General features: G+C 36.3%; 1 protein-coding gene across 1 annotated transcript; it reads right to left on the bottom strand.

Moving 5' to 3' along the window:
• Positions 1-36: 36 nt before the first annotated feature.
• Positions 37-17,030, bottom strand: LOC130048377 (uncharacterized). Its single transcript, XM_056145029.1, has 8 exons — positions 16,972-17,030; positions 12,686-13,219; positions 10,788-10,864; positions 10,323-10,439; positions 9,128-9,321; positions 8,802-8,890; positions 4,486-4,635; positions 37-382 (listed from the first exon to the last, which is right to left on the bottom strand). The coding sequence occupies exons 2-8, from the start codon at positions 13,214-13,216 to the stop codon at positions 191-193; spliced, it is 1,350 nt and encodes a 449-aa protein (XP_056001004.1). The 5' UTR covers positions 13,217-13,219; positions 16,972-17,030; the 3' UTR covers positions 37-190.
• Between the last annotated feature and the right edge of the window lie 100 nt (positions 17,031-17,130).

Here is a 17,130-nt window from a genome sequence, read left to right as displayed (position 1 = left end):
TCAACAGTCAGCACAATACAAAAATCAGTAACACGCTTACTGTCTCCAAACTTTATACGTTTTTCAAAATGAGTCTCTGTTTCATGACGACTTATATTATATGTCACAAGTAACTGGTTTGTTTATATACATACAGGTAGCATAACATTTTCACACCGTTTCAATTTTTATGAATGATGAAAGATTAATCTCAGTCAAGTAGTGAAGATGGTATTACGCTCCCTGTTTTATTCTGCTTTGCTTCTTTCTCAACCTTTCTTTCCTTCCTCACTATTTTCTTGCGATTCCTTGGTTTTCCCGTCTTCGATTTCTCTTTTATTTCCTTCTCCCATTGAGTTCTGTACATTGTGTAAAGTCTCATTGTTGCCTGTGCATCTTGTATCTGTATAAAATTGTAATAAAAAATCATCAAGCACATCGCTACAAATAGACAATCATGTCTCTACAAATAGACAAGTACGTCACTACAAATAGACAAGTACATCACTACAAATAGACAAGTACGTCACTACAAATAGACAAACACGTCACTACAAATAGATAAGTACGTCACTACAAATAGACACACTACAAATAGACAAGTCCGTCACTACAAATAGACAAGTACGTCACTACAAATAGACAAGTACGTCACTACAAATAGACAAACACGTCACTACAAATAGACAAGTACGTCACTACCAATAGACAGACTACAAATAGACAAGTACGTCACTACAAATAGACACACTACAAATAGACTAGTACGTCACTACAAATAGACACACTACAAATAGACAAGTGCGTCACTACAAATAGACAAAGTCACTACAAATAGACAAGTACGTCACTACAAATAGACAAGTACGTCACTACCAATAGACAAACACGTCACTACAAATAGATAGGTACACCACTAGAAATAGACAATTACGTCACTATAAATAGACAAGCACATCACACCCGGATTATTGACCAAGTGTTAAGCATGTCACTACAGGATAATGGACTGCATACTACTCTACAGATCACGCATGTGACAGTGCGCACTGCAAAACGACACAATCCGTGCAAGAGCGAATTGTACGGGGGAAGAAACATCTTTAGCGATGCTACGGCTTTCTTTGGGCATACTTAAGACCACAACTAACAAGGCTATAGACATCAAAACTTGTTGTTTAAGTGTTGTAGAATAAGGTCTTGATATACACCATTATACAAAAATGTAAACCAAAAATATATTTCCAATGTGTAATCTTCAAGCTATATAAGAGGATTAATATGCTTTGTCGGACCATGCAACAGAACAATAACTGAAATTGTGTTAACCAACGACGCTTACATAATCTATATACAAATGTATATTTTAAGATATTGTTTGAATAACTCTACTGGAATATATCAATTGAAATTTTTTTTCCATTTAATTGAATATCATGCCTTACGAATTTAGCCAAAACATTGAGCAACAAATACAAGAAAACTACAAATGTATGCATTTGCTAAAGGTTTTATTGCCATTATTCATATCATAATAAATGAAATTAATTGAAGGTAGAAATCTTGGATAAATTTTGTGATATTCAAAGTTTTACATAGTTCAATTATACAAGGATTGCAATTTCATAACACACATCAGATACAATTTGGAAGTGTTATTATTGCAATTACCATAGTACCACCTGTACCAAGGTATAGGAACTTACAATGTATTCCCCAAGGTTTCAATAGATACAGGTACATATAGGTGTTTATAAACACAAGCTAAAAATTCCAATCACTCTTGATTTGACTAAGCCTATTTGTCATACTGAATACATATAAGATATTAAATAAACATCTGTACAAATGTTAAAAGTTTTGTGTTGCATTGTACAATGAGAGAATAAAACGTTGAAATTGTCGTCTATTCCTTCCATAGTCAATTTATATTTTTTTATCAAAACCAAATTACTAGTATAAGATTGATACAGCGAATATGTTTCAGGGATTATACTTACAAAATTATTATTTGACGTAAATATTTCTTACAATTTCTTTAGAGCGACCAAAACTTATAGTTCTTCAACACAATACTAATATCATCTGCGTACTAACTAGTAAAAAATACATTATAGATCTACTGAATTCAGCTTCAGCGGCTAGCCAAGCATACAGATGAAGGTTTAAAAAAGAATCACACAACGATTTTCAACGTTTCTATGGTTTTATTCTTGACATGTGTGTTGCTGTACATGGCGATACCTGTACGTGTAATGTTTAAGGAGGCGGGGCACGATTTGCGATCGATTGAAATTGACAGTTTTTTGCTATAGAAATAGATCGTTTATGAATAAGTGGATTAGATATACTTTTTACACAGAACATACTTTGTATTTACACAAAATCCGATTCCCAAACTAGAATTTGTCAACACGCTTATCATATTCATAGTCAGGAAACCATGTGCGGAGGTGAGAACAAGATTTATAAAAAGTAGGTCACAAGCATTCACTATTTCGACATACAAATCAATTTAGGGAGCAAGAATATTGTACAAATAAGACAGAAAATTTTCGTTGTAAAAATATTGTTTTTCCACACAAGCCGTCAACTGCTAGTTGAGTCACGTGACATGTAAACAGTTACATGCAACAGGGCTCGTGCCTTGATTGAAAATGCAAAGTTTAGATGTCTCAAATACATCTTTGCGTCAGTTTTCGAAATTTAGGTTTGTTGCTATGTTTTACACGAATCAAATAATATCATATTATCATAGAAATAGAAATATGTCTCTGATATTATTATATACTTTCAATTTCATCTCTTCTCTCTTCTTTAAAAGTTTGCAGGCATATATCACATGATATATGCCCGTAAACATTCCGGCCCGCAAACATTACGTCACAATCAATACAAAAGCCGGAGCTACAAATTACTACATGTACGTCGTTAATTTTACAATATTTTCGTGTTTTCTGTTTTCATCTTAGTTAAACCACAAAAAAAAAAAAAAAAAAAAAAAAAAAAAAAATAAAATAAAATAAAGAAATTGTTAAAGATAAAATTATTGTTAGTTTCTAAATGAAATTGAAAGTGTAACGTGTATCGGTCACCCAGCCAAGTGCTGATCACGCTCGCCGTTGCTTAACTTGCGTGATCAAGAGAGAGACTCTATCACATCACTAGAAAAGCTAGCTCTCTAGTGAGGCAGTAGGAAGTTCCCTCTTATACTGTCCGCTACAAAAGTATATCATAAGACTTTGTACGCTGACGGATCGAGCTTGCTACGCGCCAAAAAACTCGGTCGTCTTATTTTCTCATACAAAGTATATAACCAGTGGCGGATTTACGCCCACCCCCACCCCCTAAAATTTTCAAATTTAAGGTAAATCGTGGTATCTTGTTTAGAAAAATATACTAAACGATAAAAGAAGCAATAATCTCTACCACTTCCGGATAAATAAATGACAAAATCTTTTGATTTCTTCTATTACTTTATTGGGATAACTTAATTTTTTCCAAAAACCTTTAAAATTTGCGTCATTTGACTAATTTCACCTTATTAAAAAATGATAGAAAACAGTACAAATGACTTAAATAGGAGACTTATTGCAAGCCCTACAAAATCTGTCAAATCCAGGAGCCTCAAGGCGGCCCCCAGACCCCCTGCCTCGTAAAGTGGCGCCCCCTTCCCGTAACCTCTATTCCTGGATCCGCCCCTGATACCCTATTATTATTAATTAAATATCTAAATATTTTTTGTCCCAAAATCGTGTCCATGCCCCATTAAAATAAAGAAAGAATCTGAATCATAGGTTAATATAAGGGATCTAGATATTGATTCGTGCATAGGTACCTTATATAAGCAACAGTGACTACGTGGGGTCACCAGTACCATAGTGCTAATTGCAATAAGACCCAGGAGGTGTACAAGTATACCCTCCATACATAACAGGAAACTACCATGGTCTTTAATACCTTTACCTTAAAGTTCTGACCTTCTCTCTCTCTCTCTCTCTCTCTCTCTCTCTCTCTCTCTCTTAAATATATAAAAAATTCCTTAAAAGCACGTCATCCTAAAATTAATTTTTCGCAACGATAATGAAGGAGAAGCTTAAAAGCTCAGAACGATCAAGTGAGATTTCTGCAAGAACAATTTCATTGGTTGACAAAACACAAATGACAATGCTCCGAAATGATTCGGAATGGCATTTGGTAATATCCTTGTGTCATGAACTTCACGAGTAGATCAACAACAAAAAAATTTAAAGTAGATTAATGATCCCTTAAATTTCTTTACAAACATACTAAACTGAATTTCTCTCTTAAAATAAGTACAAACTACAGTTCTGCAAGTCTAAATTTTGAGTTTCATGGATTTTATCAATAATCATTCTTCAAAAGACTGAAGCACAAAGTTTAGTCTTAAACTCATTACTAGAAAGCTATGGATACTTTGACATTGGTACAGTATTCTTAACAAGTTAATAATGTACTTACAGAATTAGATAATAATGTACTTACAGAATTATGTTCCCCTTCCTGAACACTGACACCCAGGACTCGGGAAGACAATTTCTTTAGGGAGGGGGTCCTACCACTGGATAACTGACGGAAGTACTTGTATCTGGCCGTGTCCCTGATCTGTTTCTTAGGATGACCAATGTATAGCACCTATAATATAAAAACAATCATCAACAGGGCGACATTTATTCCGCACACGACAAAGTCCGGACTTTTTGCTGTGCCCTTTATGATAAATATTTTGAGAAAAATCAAAGTGCACATGGTGGGATTGTTTTAAGCAGTATTCCATAGTCCAAGGTTGGGTTTACATACCCTTGTAGAATTTTAACTCCTACAAAATCCCTATCATAATCAGTCTCTTTGAATCATTTCTTGTGATTGCCAATATATAAACATTAAAGTAACGAAAATCATCGTCTCTCTCATCCATTTCTTGTGATTGCCAATATATTATACAGGGTTCGACGATCTCACTTGTCATCTCGTCATTTCCACCCTGAAATGATTTGTGGTGACCTGTTTGTTCACCCAGTTCGTGCCAATGGCAACCTGGTGACGAGTTCAGATTGTCAAAGTCATTTATATACAGTGTATATTCAAAAATTGAATACAAATTAAAACAATGTGAAAAAAATTCCAGAGGATGAAACGTCGTTAGTAGTTTGGTCTTGTGAGCTAACGGAAGTCGTCTTTCAAAATTTCGAAATCCGGTTAAACGACGTAGGCATTCCGCCCAGTTGGGTAAAGAAACCGTTCAAAACATCCGGTTTTAAAAACGATGTGGGCATTCGAGATCCATGAAAATAACCGGGTTACCGACATCTAAACAATCTAAGAAAAGTTTAAACCATGAAGGAGATCGTAAAGACATCGAGATCGTTGACCCAGGGGCGTACATGGCTCTTTATGAAGATGAGAAAATGTTTTGTTCTTACTGTCAAAAGGACAGCGCGGCGCTATCTCAAGGCTCAACATCGTTCAGACTTAGAGTTGTACAATGAAATGTATAAGTTACTGATTTCAAACCCAAGGAAAAGGTCAATGAAAACTTTAAAGTCAAAAACAACAATTGAAATTCTGACTGAAACAAATTAAAATCTGTAAGAAGGAGAATATTTTTTATCCCAATGGACATACAAACAAACAAACATAAAGTAAGAGAGAGATTGAAATCCAAATGATCGACATATATAAAATGCCAATTTGAAATATAGTGCGAGTAAAGTTGAGAAAGATACGAATGTTAGAGCGGAGTGAACAGTATGTATAGGTAGAGAGCATGGAAAGTTTCAGAATGAAAGCTAGAATAAGAAGATGGATGAGAGCACAGGGGACTAAGCCCGTTTTTGGGCTCAAACTCTGACAGTCTGTGATACCATAAATATTTATAGTATCACAAAGTTCGGGCCCAAAACGGGCTTAGCCCCCTGTGGATGAGAGTGAAAGCGATGTGTGTGGAGAGAGAGATAATGAGATTCTGTTTCAAACTGAAATAGAAATGCAATAAAGTTTAAAACAATACATTTAAAGTCCTTTTTGTTTGGGCAACCTGAAACCAATTCCAGCAACCTGGGATCAGTACCTAGGTTGCCCGAATGATGAATCTAAATTCTGACGAATGTTGAAGGACGAACCATGCTATAGCACTGATGAAAAGGTGAAGATAACGAACAAGTGATCAATCTCATAACTCCTATAAGGAATACAAAATTAAGAGTTGGGTAAGCACTGACCCCTGGATAATCCAGAGGTGGGATAAGATGTCTAGGAGGAGTAAGCATCCCCTGTCGACCGGTCACACCCACCGCGAGCCCTATATCTTGATAATAACCTGACATCTCCCTGATCTGTTTCTTGGGATGGCTAATACATGTATATAGCAATGATAATAAGAAATTTTTGAAAAACGTACTCTCAACAATTCTATGTGGCAGAAGTTGTAAAACAATCTAATTCCAAGGGAGAGAACCCACTGGAATACCTGTAGCTTACCAATGTGTCTCGTGTATGGTGTAGGTGTTTGTTTCCAGAGAATGAAATCATGGAATATTATACATTTACTGTGTATACACACTGACTACTGCTGTGTAGATATTGAGGTTTGCATTGTTAACATACACTGTACATGACAAGAAGAATCTGATAATTATAATTGCAATCCTGGTATAACTTTATAAGAAAACCGGCCATTGGTCTGGAAAAAGAGAGATTACTCTCCAATCAATAATAATCAAATAAAACTATTTTTCTATAATTTTAAAAGTTCCATTTTTTTGTTTTTTTTTTGTTTTTACAAATTCATTTTAAATTAGCAAAATCATTTGATCTAGTTTTAGCCCAAAAGTAGGTCATAGTGCACCGATGAAATTGAAATGTGAACTGATTATGTATTTCTGTGAGAGGGAGGTTGTGACAAAATTTCAGAGCAATACCTGTGACCATACCAAAAAAAAATCTGGAAAACTGTTTGATCTACTTCTACCCTTAAAGTAGGTCATAGTGCACCAATCCAGCTGAAATGATAACTGTACTTGTATTCCTCCAAGAGGAAGGCTTGGACTATATTTCAGCGCAATATGTGCAGGAAAAAAAGCCTGGAAACCTGTTTGACCTATCTTTAGCCTGAAAGTAGGTCAATGACAGACCAAACCAGCTGAAATGCAAACTGAACTTGTATTCCTCCAATAGGAAGCCTGTGACTAAATTTCAGAGCAATATCTGTAATGAAAAAAAAAGTGTGGAAACCTATTTGACCTACTTATAACCCTAAAGTAGGTCAAGGACAGACCAATCCAGATGAAATGCAAACACACTCTTATGCTTCTTGAAGGAGAAATTGTAACCAAAATTTCAAAGTCATACATGCATCTGTTATGGAAAAAAGTCCGGAAAACATGACCCCGGACAGACGGACAGCCAGAAACACCATGCCATAACATAATACAGTACATGTATACAGTTACATAATACAGATACAGTTACATAATACATATACAGTTACATAATACATATACAGTTACATAATACATATACAGTTACATAGTAACATAATAATGACAGGGTATAAAAATTAAGCAGTGATAAAATTTCTAAATAATGCGGTCATCTAATAACTTTATTCACAAATTAGAATTCTTAAGGAATTTTTATTTTATATACTTTATATGTAGTTGATTTGGGGTGGGGGTTGGGGGGGTTGGAAGGGTGCTAAGTTTGGCTTTTGGGTATTTTGGTGAATCACCAAAATGATATTCAGCAAATTTAAATACTTCTACTTACAGGCAGATATCAGATATAATTAAGATCAAACACGACATTTCTGACAACCCCCCTCCCCCCTCCAAAAATTATATTCTCATCTCTATACATATATATGCATGAAGAGTTTTTGAATAATTTCGAAATAGGTTTAAATTTCACAGCAATAACTGTCTGGCTTGCTCAGTGATTAGAGTAAAGCAAGAATCCTGGCCAGACTCGATCCCCGATTCCAAAGATTTTTCTCCTCTTCTTTGCTAGAATAACTGAAGTAATGTCCACCTTTTGTAATATATCAGAGCTGACTCTACTAACAGTTTTACTAGCCACAACCAAGAACTATCAAAATATGCCCCCTCTACAACAACTTGATAATGTAATTTTTGGTGTAGTATGTGAGTGAATTGTACCTGAAATGTCAAGAAACTATCTATTATTGAGAAATATCACATATGACCTTTTATAAATTACAAAATTTAGAACCACTGACATTCCTTTATCTCTTCACTTTGCTCAATTCTACACGTACCAAATAAAACAAAATGCTGCATGGTATATAAATGTCAAATCTTAGTAAACATTGAGACTTCAGCCAGCTAACAAGTGTATGATTAAGTTTGAAGCACTACAGTGGAAAACACACAAATGTTAGAGAAAATCCCCATTTTATGTGTTATATCTACATGTATATATGTATGGGGGAAAATCCATTGACCATGTTGACAGTTAAATAAAATATAGGGCAAGATCTACTGCCTACAGGTTAAATCACAATAAGAACGAGGAGATGATCTGTAGATCACTTTTATTTTGTGAGACCTTATTTTCGTATGGATACAATGATGAATTTATTCAGGAGACATAACTTTTGCGTATTATTACCTTTTGCATAAATCCTCTATATGTAAGAGATTATTCCCAAGAACTAATTTTTTCGCTAGTCTCATGAAATTGCGCGTAAAGATGATCCCATGAATAAAATGTGATTTACAGCATTGATTTTTTAAGAATTATATTAATTCCGCTCCAGAGAGGATTTGATTTTACTGTATAACCTGTAAATCATGATGAATGGCATGTCCCACCAGTAGTCTCCCCTTTATCATGCTGCTGACTTCCTTTTGCACCAAGGAAAACTCTCTGCCTGAATATAGAAAATCAGAATTAATATACACCCTTTCTCTGCAGAGAAGGAAAAAGCCCCTAAAACATTCGTTAAATCTTCTATAAATTAGCTATTTACATTCATTGATTTATCTTGTGTAATAATAATCCAACAAAACTATTGTAAAATAAAATATGAAAACAGAAAGCATGAAATAAAGAATTCATGCATTTTTTTGGCTTTCTTGTTGCTTTTCTCGCATTCATTTCTTTTTACCTTTCTCTAGGTCCTGTTTACGTATGCCGCTGACCTTTGTCCGGTAGTCCACCACTTCTTCAATTGGTTTGACAAACTGGTCGTACACACAGTGGCCATGCTGGTTCACGATGGACACTCGGGCAAGCATGCTTTCTCTGCCTTCCCTTCCCACTCCCACCATCTCGCAGTCCATAGCCAGAATCTTGGTCAAGCTTTAATGTAACAAAAAATTATCTAGAAAGATCAACTTTAAATTTAGAATGTCTGGAATGATAGTGAAAAGTATGGATTACCTACCAGTCGGAGGCAACCACAATACAAGTCTGATCTCCATCTAGTTTACAGACAATGCACATATTTTTGGTATCCATGGTGAATTGATTTATGACCTTGTGATGAAAAGGAAAAGGAGTCAGAATACCGTCTACTTCTTAGGGGGATCCACTGTACCTAGTTTGATGTCTGTCAAGAAAGGCTTCTCAAGACACTCCGGAGACAATATCTTCCTATGTTAAGAGTAAATTGACCTTTGACCTTGTGATCTCAAATCAATAGGGTCATTTACTGTTTAGGCGTACAATTTACTCACTGATATCTATATAATCAACACCATTCCACTTATCATACATATTCCTAAGCATTTTCACTGCAGCCATCTACAGTGATCAAAGTTTTTAAACATTTTTGTCCAGGTATGCTTGATTTACAAAAATCTAGATATGTTTGGAATTTACAGGAGTGGAATGGTGGAATAAATCTAGCTTAGTAATAGTGGACCTACTCTGACCTATGTATCTGAATGCTGTCATAATCAGACACAAAATGACACACTTACCCTGCATAAGACCCAACTTTCACCGAAAGATTGTGGGTATTTAACCCTACATAGGACCCAGCCTTTACCAAACGATTGTGGGTACTCTCCCTACATAAAACCCATCCTCCAGCAAAGGATTGTGGGTACTCACCCTGTATAAGACCCAGCTTTCACCAAAGGATTGTGGGTACTCACCCTGCATAAGACCCAGCTTTCACCAAAGGATTGTGGGTACTCACCCTGCATAAGACCCAACCTTCACCAAAGGATTGTGGATAAGACCCAGCCTTCAACAAAGGACTGTGGGTTATTGCCTAACCCATCCTTTACCAAAGGATTATGGATACTCAACCCTGCATAAGACCCAGCCTTCAGCAAAGGATTGTGGGTACTCACCCTGCATAAGACCCAGTCTTCACCAAAGGATTGTGGGAACTGGTACACTTTTCCTGATGTGTTGTCTTCCTCTCTAGCAAGATCTCATCCACATCATCAAACCAAATTTCTGGTTCCCTGATTAGTATCAATAGACTGCTTTAATCTATCTTATTCATTGTCACAATGCAAATTGTTTTAAAAGTAAAAATGATAAATGATACATGCAACACCATTTAAGTCCCGTATAAGTGGAATTTATAGTGAGACACAAATTCAGCAGTTTTCGCCATAAAAATGGTTATACATTTTATATATTTAGCAAGAGTTAATTTTAGCGACTTTATAATTCCAGGAAAGATAACTATTACCGAAATTGTTAGCGATATTCAATTTTAGCAATCTCAACACCCTTGCTAATATACCAAAAGTAAATCCTTGCTAAAAATTGTGCTAATACAGTACAGTGTATATACTTTAACTAACTTTTCTTCCTTTGTGGCTTCTTTTGTAACTAAATTTTCATGTTTAACTTTCTTCTTCTTTGTCTGAAGTCCCAGTTCCTGTAAAAACAAGTGTGATATTAAACTGTTAACAAAGAATGACTTATTGTAGGTGTATGATGCTTTCACGGAATTGTGAAAGATTTTTCCTTAAACAAGATACAGTACACATATTAAAACTATTGTTAACCAGAAGACAAGAATTCAATGATGGTTCACAGATTTTCTAGATATACAGCAACACACACTTATAGCGGAGTGCTGAGGATGAACAATTTCAGTCATTATGAAAGAAATAGTGAAGATAATGAACAGTGATTAATCTCATAACTTCTATAAAGAATACAAAATTAAGAGTTGGGCAAACATGGACGCTTGGATATACCAGAGGTGGGATCAAGTACCTAGGAGGAGTAAGCATCCCCTGTTGACCTGTCACATTGGCCGTAAGCCCTATATCTTGATCAGGTAAATGGAGAGATCCGTAGTCAAAATCAGTGTGTAAAGAACAGCTTAACAATTGGTATGAAACGTCAGACAGCATTTTTGAATTACCCAATGACAGGCTGTATTGGCAAACTAGATTATTATAACAACCATTGAATTTACGAAGTAGGCAGTAGCCTGCCTGAATTTAAAAACTGAATTTGGTTTAACTGATCATAGACAGAACAAGCTCTTATCAAATCAGTTGAGAGACATTAACACCATATGCAGGTGATAATGGAATATTGCTACATAAATATGGACAGTTGGTGACGGAGAAGCTGAAATCATCCAAATTGTCATATAGTTTATTTTGTTAGTTTATCGTTAGCATCTATGTTCAGCAGTTGTGGAAGACTCTGTGGTGTCTTTTATTTTGAAATCACTGGGATATATCAAATCCACACATGAATGAAAATGAGTATTGTTAATAGGTAAAATGTCATTGAGTTGAAGGCCACAGCTAGAAATTTTTAACAGGTCAGGTAACAAGGGAGCACAATTCATGCCCATGGGAATTCCAACAGACTGTTGGAAGACCTGATCACCACCAAAGACTACGAAGATATTGTCAATGAGGAACTCCAGCATATTTCTAATATCAACTTCAGAGTACTTGTGCATTAAGGGTGAAACGATACAGTACCTTCTCAATTCGATTTTCGATACGTTAGTCTCGATTTGACGATTTATTGATTCGATACAAATTCTTTATAATGCTAAGATTTTTTATGTTTCACTGTATTTATTGCTCTCTGCAAATAAATTCTACATAATGTAAAAACATTTAACATAAAGCAACACTCTTATCACTTGTCCTAAAGCCGAAATGTCGCCATACCCAGGATTTATACATTGGGGGTGCATTTTTCAACTCGACTGCATCCATTTTGATACAGCAAAGTTTACTCATAAGTTGATTGGGCAATTTTCAATTCCATTGCCTAATCAGAAACCGTGTTATCAAAAGCAATGTGTGCTATGATTTTAGAACCGTATCGAACCGAAACAGACCCCGAATAAATTGAACATCGAATCGAGACCACTACATCGCGATTTGACCGCATCAGGATGCATCATTTCACCTCTATTGTGCATAGAATCAGAGTGGTGTTTAACAGAGTAATGTTTGGAGTAACTGATCACTAGATATGAATAAAAGTAATTTGTTATATCCAATATGTTCATACTTTATTTTAAACTACAGGGAATGTAAGCGTGAATTCATTATAAATGTCTTCGCTGTAGCTGTGTTTTACTGTATAGAAATTTTCATCACTTTAGAAAGATTTAAAGAACAATATCATTATCAGATATTTCTTCCATTAAATGAAAATAAGCGGATACTTAAAGCTATATACAGGTACTATTCATGCAGACATGTGACTATCTCACCTGTTGCAGGTTGTTCCAGTTTGATGACACATCACCAGGGTTAACCTTTATGACTACTTTGGCGCTGTTGTGTTCTTTAGTAGTTTGTTTACTGTGCCGTTCTGTCTTTTCCTTACCACTCTTCACTTTGGCTTTCTTCATCTTGTGTCTCTGCCATTTGTTTAATTTTTTGCCTGTTTTCTTTGACTCTGAGCTGCTTTTTTCACCGTCAGGTTTCTTATCTTCCTGAATGTCTGCTTGTCCTCTGTCTCTTGATTCATCAAACTTCCTTTTCTTTCCTTTCTCCTCTAATGGGGACTTCGCCTTCAGGTTTCCCTTGTTTTCCTTACCATATGTATCACTTTTGTGGGGGCTTATCTTTTCTTCTGAGAGTTTCCCAGCGTGTGAATCCTCAGCACAATCTTTCTTTTTCTTCCTTTTCTTGTTCTTAAATCCATTATGTTTGGTTGTCTCTTGAGAACTGGATTCAAGTTTTACTTTTTTAAAGTCAGTGGTATTCCCATCTTGAACTTGAGTTCTTTTCCTTGTCATGTTCTGGGGGAAAGGAAATTATTTCATTAACAATTTACAAGCAACTGGGTCGTAAGAGAGGATGAAACCCTCTCAATGCCCTGAAGGGCCGCAAGAGCAAAGCTCTCCCTAGGTAACACATATATACCTGTGTAAAAGAAAATATATAAAACTAATGAAAAATTAAACAATGCCTTTGGAACTTGAAAATTTTGGTCAACATGGCATGGATTCGAATGCAAGCTCATGGACATGTATTTCTCCATTTTGAATCTTGTATAGCCAAGTTCACATCGTTCTGAGATGTTGCATAAAATCCGTAAAAGCATGTAAATCTTATTTTCTTAATCAGTTGGTAATCACTCCTCGATTAACGCTATTATCATGATTATTATACCTCAGTATGAGAATTCTATGCAACGCGTAATCTGATTGGTCTAGACGGTCACTTGCCAGGGATGACAAAACTTCATATCTCCCTCTCAAACATCATATCTCCCTATCATATTTATCCCATGGGCAGCCTCATACATTTTCCATAAATTTAATGTCAAGGTAGATGATGTGTATTGTGACGTCACAATAAGTCCGAGTCATTCTACTTTCATAGTTCGAAAGGCACAAAATATGCGGGTCTCTGATACACAGTTGAATCGCATGGTTTTGGTTGATCCCCAAAAACAAGTAAGTAAATCAGCATTCAAGGAGAATGGAAATACAACAAGAGGCCCATGGGCCACATCGCTCACCTGAGAAAAGAGTGTTTATGTTTTAAACCCAACATGGCAGGTGTGACCAGAAAATCAATAGGGGGTCATACACGTTGTAAATATGTGCATTAAGTGTGTAATTATAATAATTGAATGCCCTTCAGTCAAAGATTTTTGGTGCCAAGATTAATGATATTCACCAAGTTGTTCAAAAGGAATCGACGGCAAGTTTTCTTCCTCTTAATTTATAAATGAAGACAAAAATGAAATTATATCACTAGATTTATTTGGATGCAAAATTAACAAGAGCAGAAAAAATTTAAAATTTATCTACATTTTTCCTATATATTCCCATGTAAAATTTCTTACACACTCCTCCTTATATATTCCCATGTAAAAAAAAAAACAACATCTATGTGGCCCCAACCTTCGCCAGGGGACCATGAATTCCACAAATTTTAATCTGCACTACCTGATAATGCTTTTACATTAAAATGACTAATCATTACTATGCTCTTCTTGAGATGAAGATTTTTGAACATATATTTTTTTAAATATTTCAATGTCAAACTTTGAACCCCTATTGTGGCCCCTCCCTACCCCCTGGGGGAATGACTTGAACAAACTTGAATTTACACTACCTGAAGATGCTTCCATATAAATATGATTAATCACAGCTTTGCTATTCTTGAGAAGAAGATTTTTAAAGATTTTCCCTATATATTTGTGTGTAAAACTTTGATCCCCCCTTGGGGCCCCATCTTATCCCCGGGGGCCATGATTAGAACAAACTTGAATCTGCACTATGTCAGAAAGTTTTCACGTAAAAATCAGTTTTTCTGGCTCAGTGGTTCTTGAGAAGAAGATTTTTAAAGATTTTTCCTATATATTTGTATGTAAAACTTTGATCCCCTATTGTGGCCCCATCCAACCCCCGGGGGCCATGATTTGAACAAACTTGAATCTGCATTATGTCAGGAAGCTTTCATGTAAATCTCAGCTTTTCTGGCTTAGTGGTTCTTGAGAAGAAGATTTTTAAAGTTTTTCCCTATATATTTGTGTGCAAAACTTTGATCCCCCCTTGTGGCCCCATCCTATCCCCGGGGGCCATGATTTGAACAAACTTGAATCTGCACTATGTCAGGAAGTTTTCATGTAAAAATCAGCTTTTCTGACTCAGTGGTTCTTGAGAAGAAGATTTTTAAATGACCCCACCCTATTTTTGCATTTTTGTGATTATCTCCCCTTTGAAAGGGACATGGCCCTTCATTTGAACAAACTTGAAAGTCCTTCACCCAAGGATGCTTTTGGCCAAGTTAGGTTGAAATTGGCCCAGTGGTTCTGGAGAAGAAGTCGAAAATGTGAAAAGTTTATGGACAGACGGACAGACAGACGGACAGACAGACAGACGAACGCCGGACAAAATGTGATCAGAATAGCTCACTTGAACCTTCGGTTCAGGTGAGCTAAAAACTGGTTAACATATCACTGTATTTCGTTGTTTGTACCTTCTACCGTAATACGTTAACGGCGCGATGTTACCGTTAGGACGATCCCAGCTACATACAATGTAGATGAGCGGACTTAAGTTTCAAACGCACTTTTGTAGTCTTGCTTTGTTTCGGTATAATAAACAATTTATTGCATGAATGTTTGGGAGATATGAAGATTTGCCCTCGGGAAATGTGATTTTTCTTGGGTGAATAAATCTTCATACCTCCCTCACAATCATGCAATAAATGTATATTGTACCATGTCTCCTATGTTTGTGAATTTGCTGAAGACAGACGCTAAATATGATGTCACAATACACTGTTTACATCAAATGCGTTATATGACCCGCATTCAATGAATGTCTAAAGTTAGGATGCTTTAGGTGATATTTTTATGGATATAGATTCTAATGCCAATACTTTTTGCTCCACCCTTAAAAACAATCATGCCATAAGACATATTATATACTAAGACCCTGTGGATTAATCTATTGTATATTATTGAATTAGTGTTTTACGGATTTTACATTGATTTCATGATTCTCCACTTCTCCATCATAAGTTTTAAATACAATACATGTATAGTGGTCAGCCAGATTTGATCGCTGGTGGCCAGTTAGCTCAGTTGGTAAAGCACCTGACTAGAGATTCAGGGGGGCGTGGGTTTTAATTCCATTGCATTTTCTCCCTTCTTGTTACATTTGGTGCAATATAGACCAGCCCCTGAAACTGACAGGTGAAAATGTTTGCCAGGGGATAAAGACCCTGGGTTGATGTCTTCAGGTGTGAAGACATGTAGAGAGGCAGGAATGTAGCGGTCAGCCAGGTTCAATTGCTGGTGGCCAGATAGCTCAGTTGGTATAGCACCTGACTAGAGATTCAGGGGGCCTGGGTTTGGATCCCAGTATGATCTGTTGCATTTTTTCCTTTCCTGTTACATTTGGTGCCATGACCACCCCTAGACTTGCAGGTGAAAATCCTGCCTGGGGCAAAAGAATCTGGGTTGTATGTCTTCGAGGGAAAAAACAAGTTAAGAGGGAGGAATGTAGTGGTCTGCCAGGATTGATCGCTGGTGGTTAGATAGCTCAGTTGGTAGAGCACCTGATTAGAGATTCAGGGGGCCCGGGTTCGAATCCCGGTCAGGTCCGTTGCATTTTCTCCCTTCTTTTTACATTTGGTGCCGTATACCAGCCCCTGCAACTGACAGGTGAAAATGCCAGCCAGGGGATAAAGACCCTGGGTTGATGTCTTCAAGTGTGAAGAATTTTAAGGAGGAGGGAATGTAGTGGTCAGCCGGTTTCGATTGCTGGTGGCCAGATAGATCAGTTGGTAGAGCACCTGACTAGAGATTCAGGGGCCCCGGGTTCAGATCTCGGTCTGGTTCGTTGCATTACTCCTTGTTACAATACATTCCCTATTTGTAAATGTAAACCCCTTATTTACAGTTAAACACCTCCTTTGAAATACGCGGATTACTCTTGTACGCACCCATTACCAACAAGTTACAACTAAATAGTATTTCTACACAGAAAATCAACCAATAAGCGAAATATTTAAACCAAATCCAGCCTACCTTCACCGTGAAACACGTTTTATTTTTATCGGAAATCAACAAAATCACACTAAATTGAAAGCCGGAAACGACCAAACATAAATATAACGAAGTGCTAAATTTTAAGATGAACGAAATAATGTTGCTGGAGGATATTGAATACAGACAAAACAACATACT

Source organism: Ostrea edulis, chromosome 7 (genome assembly GCF_947568905.1).
Source record: "Ostrea edulis chromosome 7, xbOstEdul1.1, whole genome shotgun sequence".
In the NCBI taxonomy this organism is placed as follows: Eukaryota; Metazoa; Mollusca; class Bivalvia; order Ostreida; family Ostreidae; genus Ostrea; species Ostrea edulis.
Note: the sequence above shows the minus strand (reverse complement) of the source record. Positions and strands in the feature narration are given on the sequence as shown.

Excerpts from the sequence above, each read along its gene's own strand:
- LOC130048377 (XM_056145029.1), bottom strand. The coding sequence starts at position 13,216 with ATGACAAGGAAAAGAACTCAAGTTCAAGATGGGAATACCACTGACTTT. Across the intron at positions 10,440-10,787 it reads GAAGCCACAAAGGAAGAAAA|GGAACCAGAAATTTGGTTTG; the intron begins GTTAGTTAAAGT and ends GATACTAATCAG. Across the intron at positions 9,322-10,322 it reads AAGACTGGGTCTTATGCAGG|CTTGACCAAGATTCTGGCTA; the intron begins GTGAGTACCCAC and ends GTTACATTAAAG.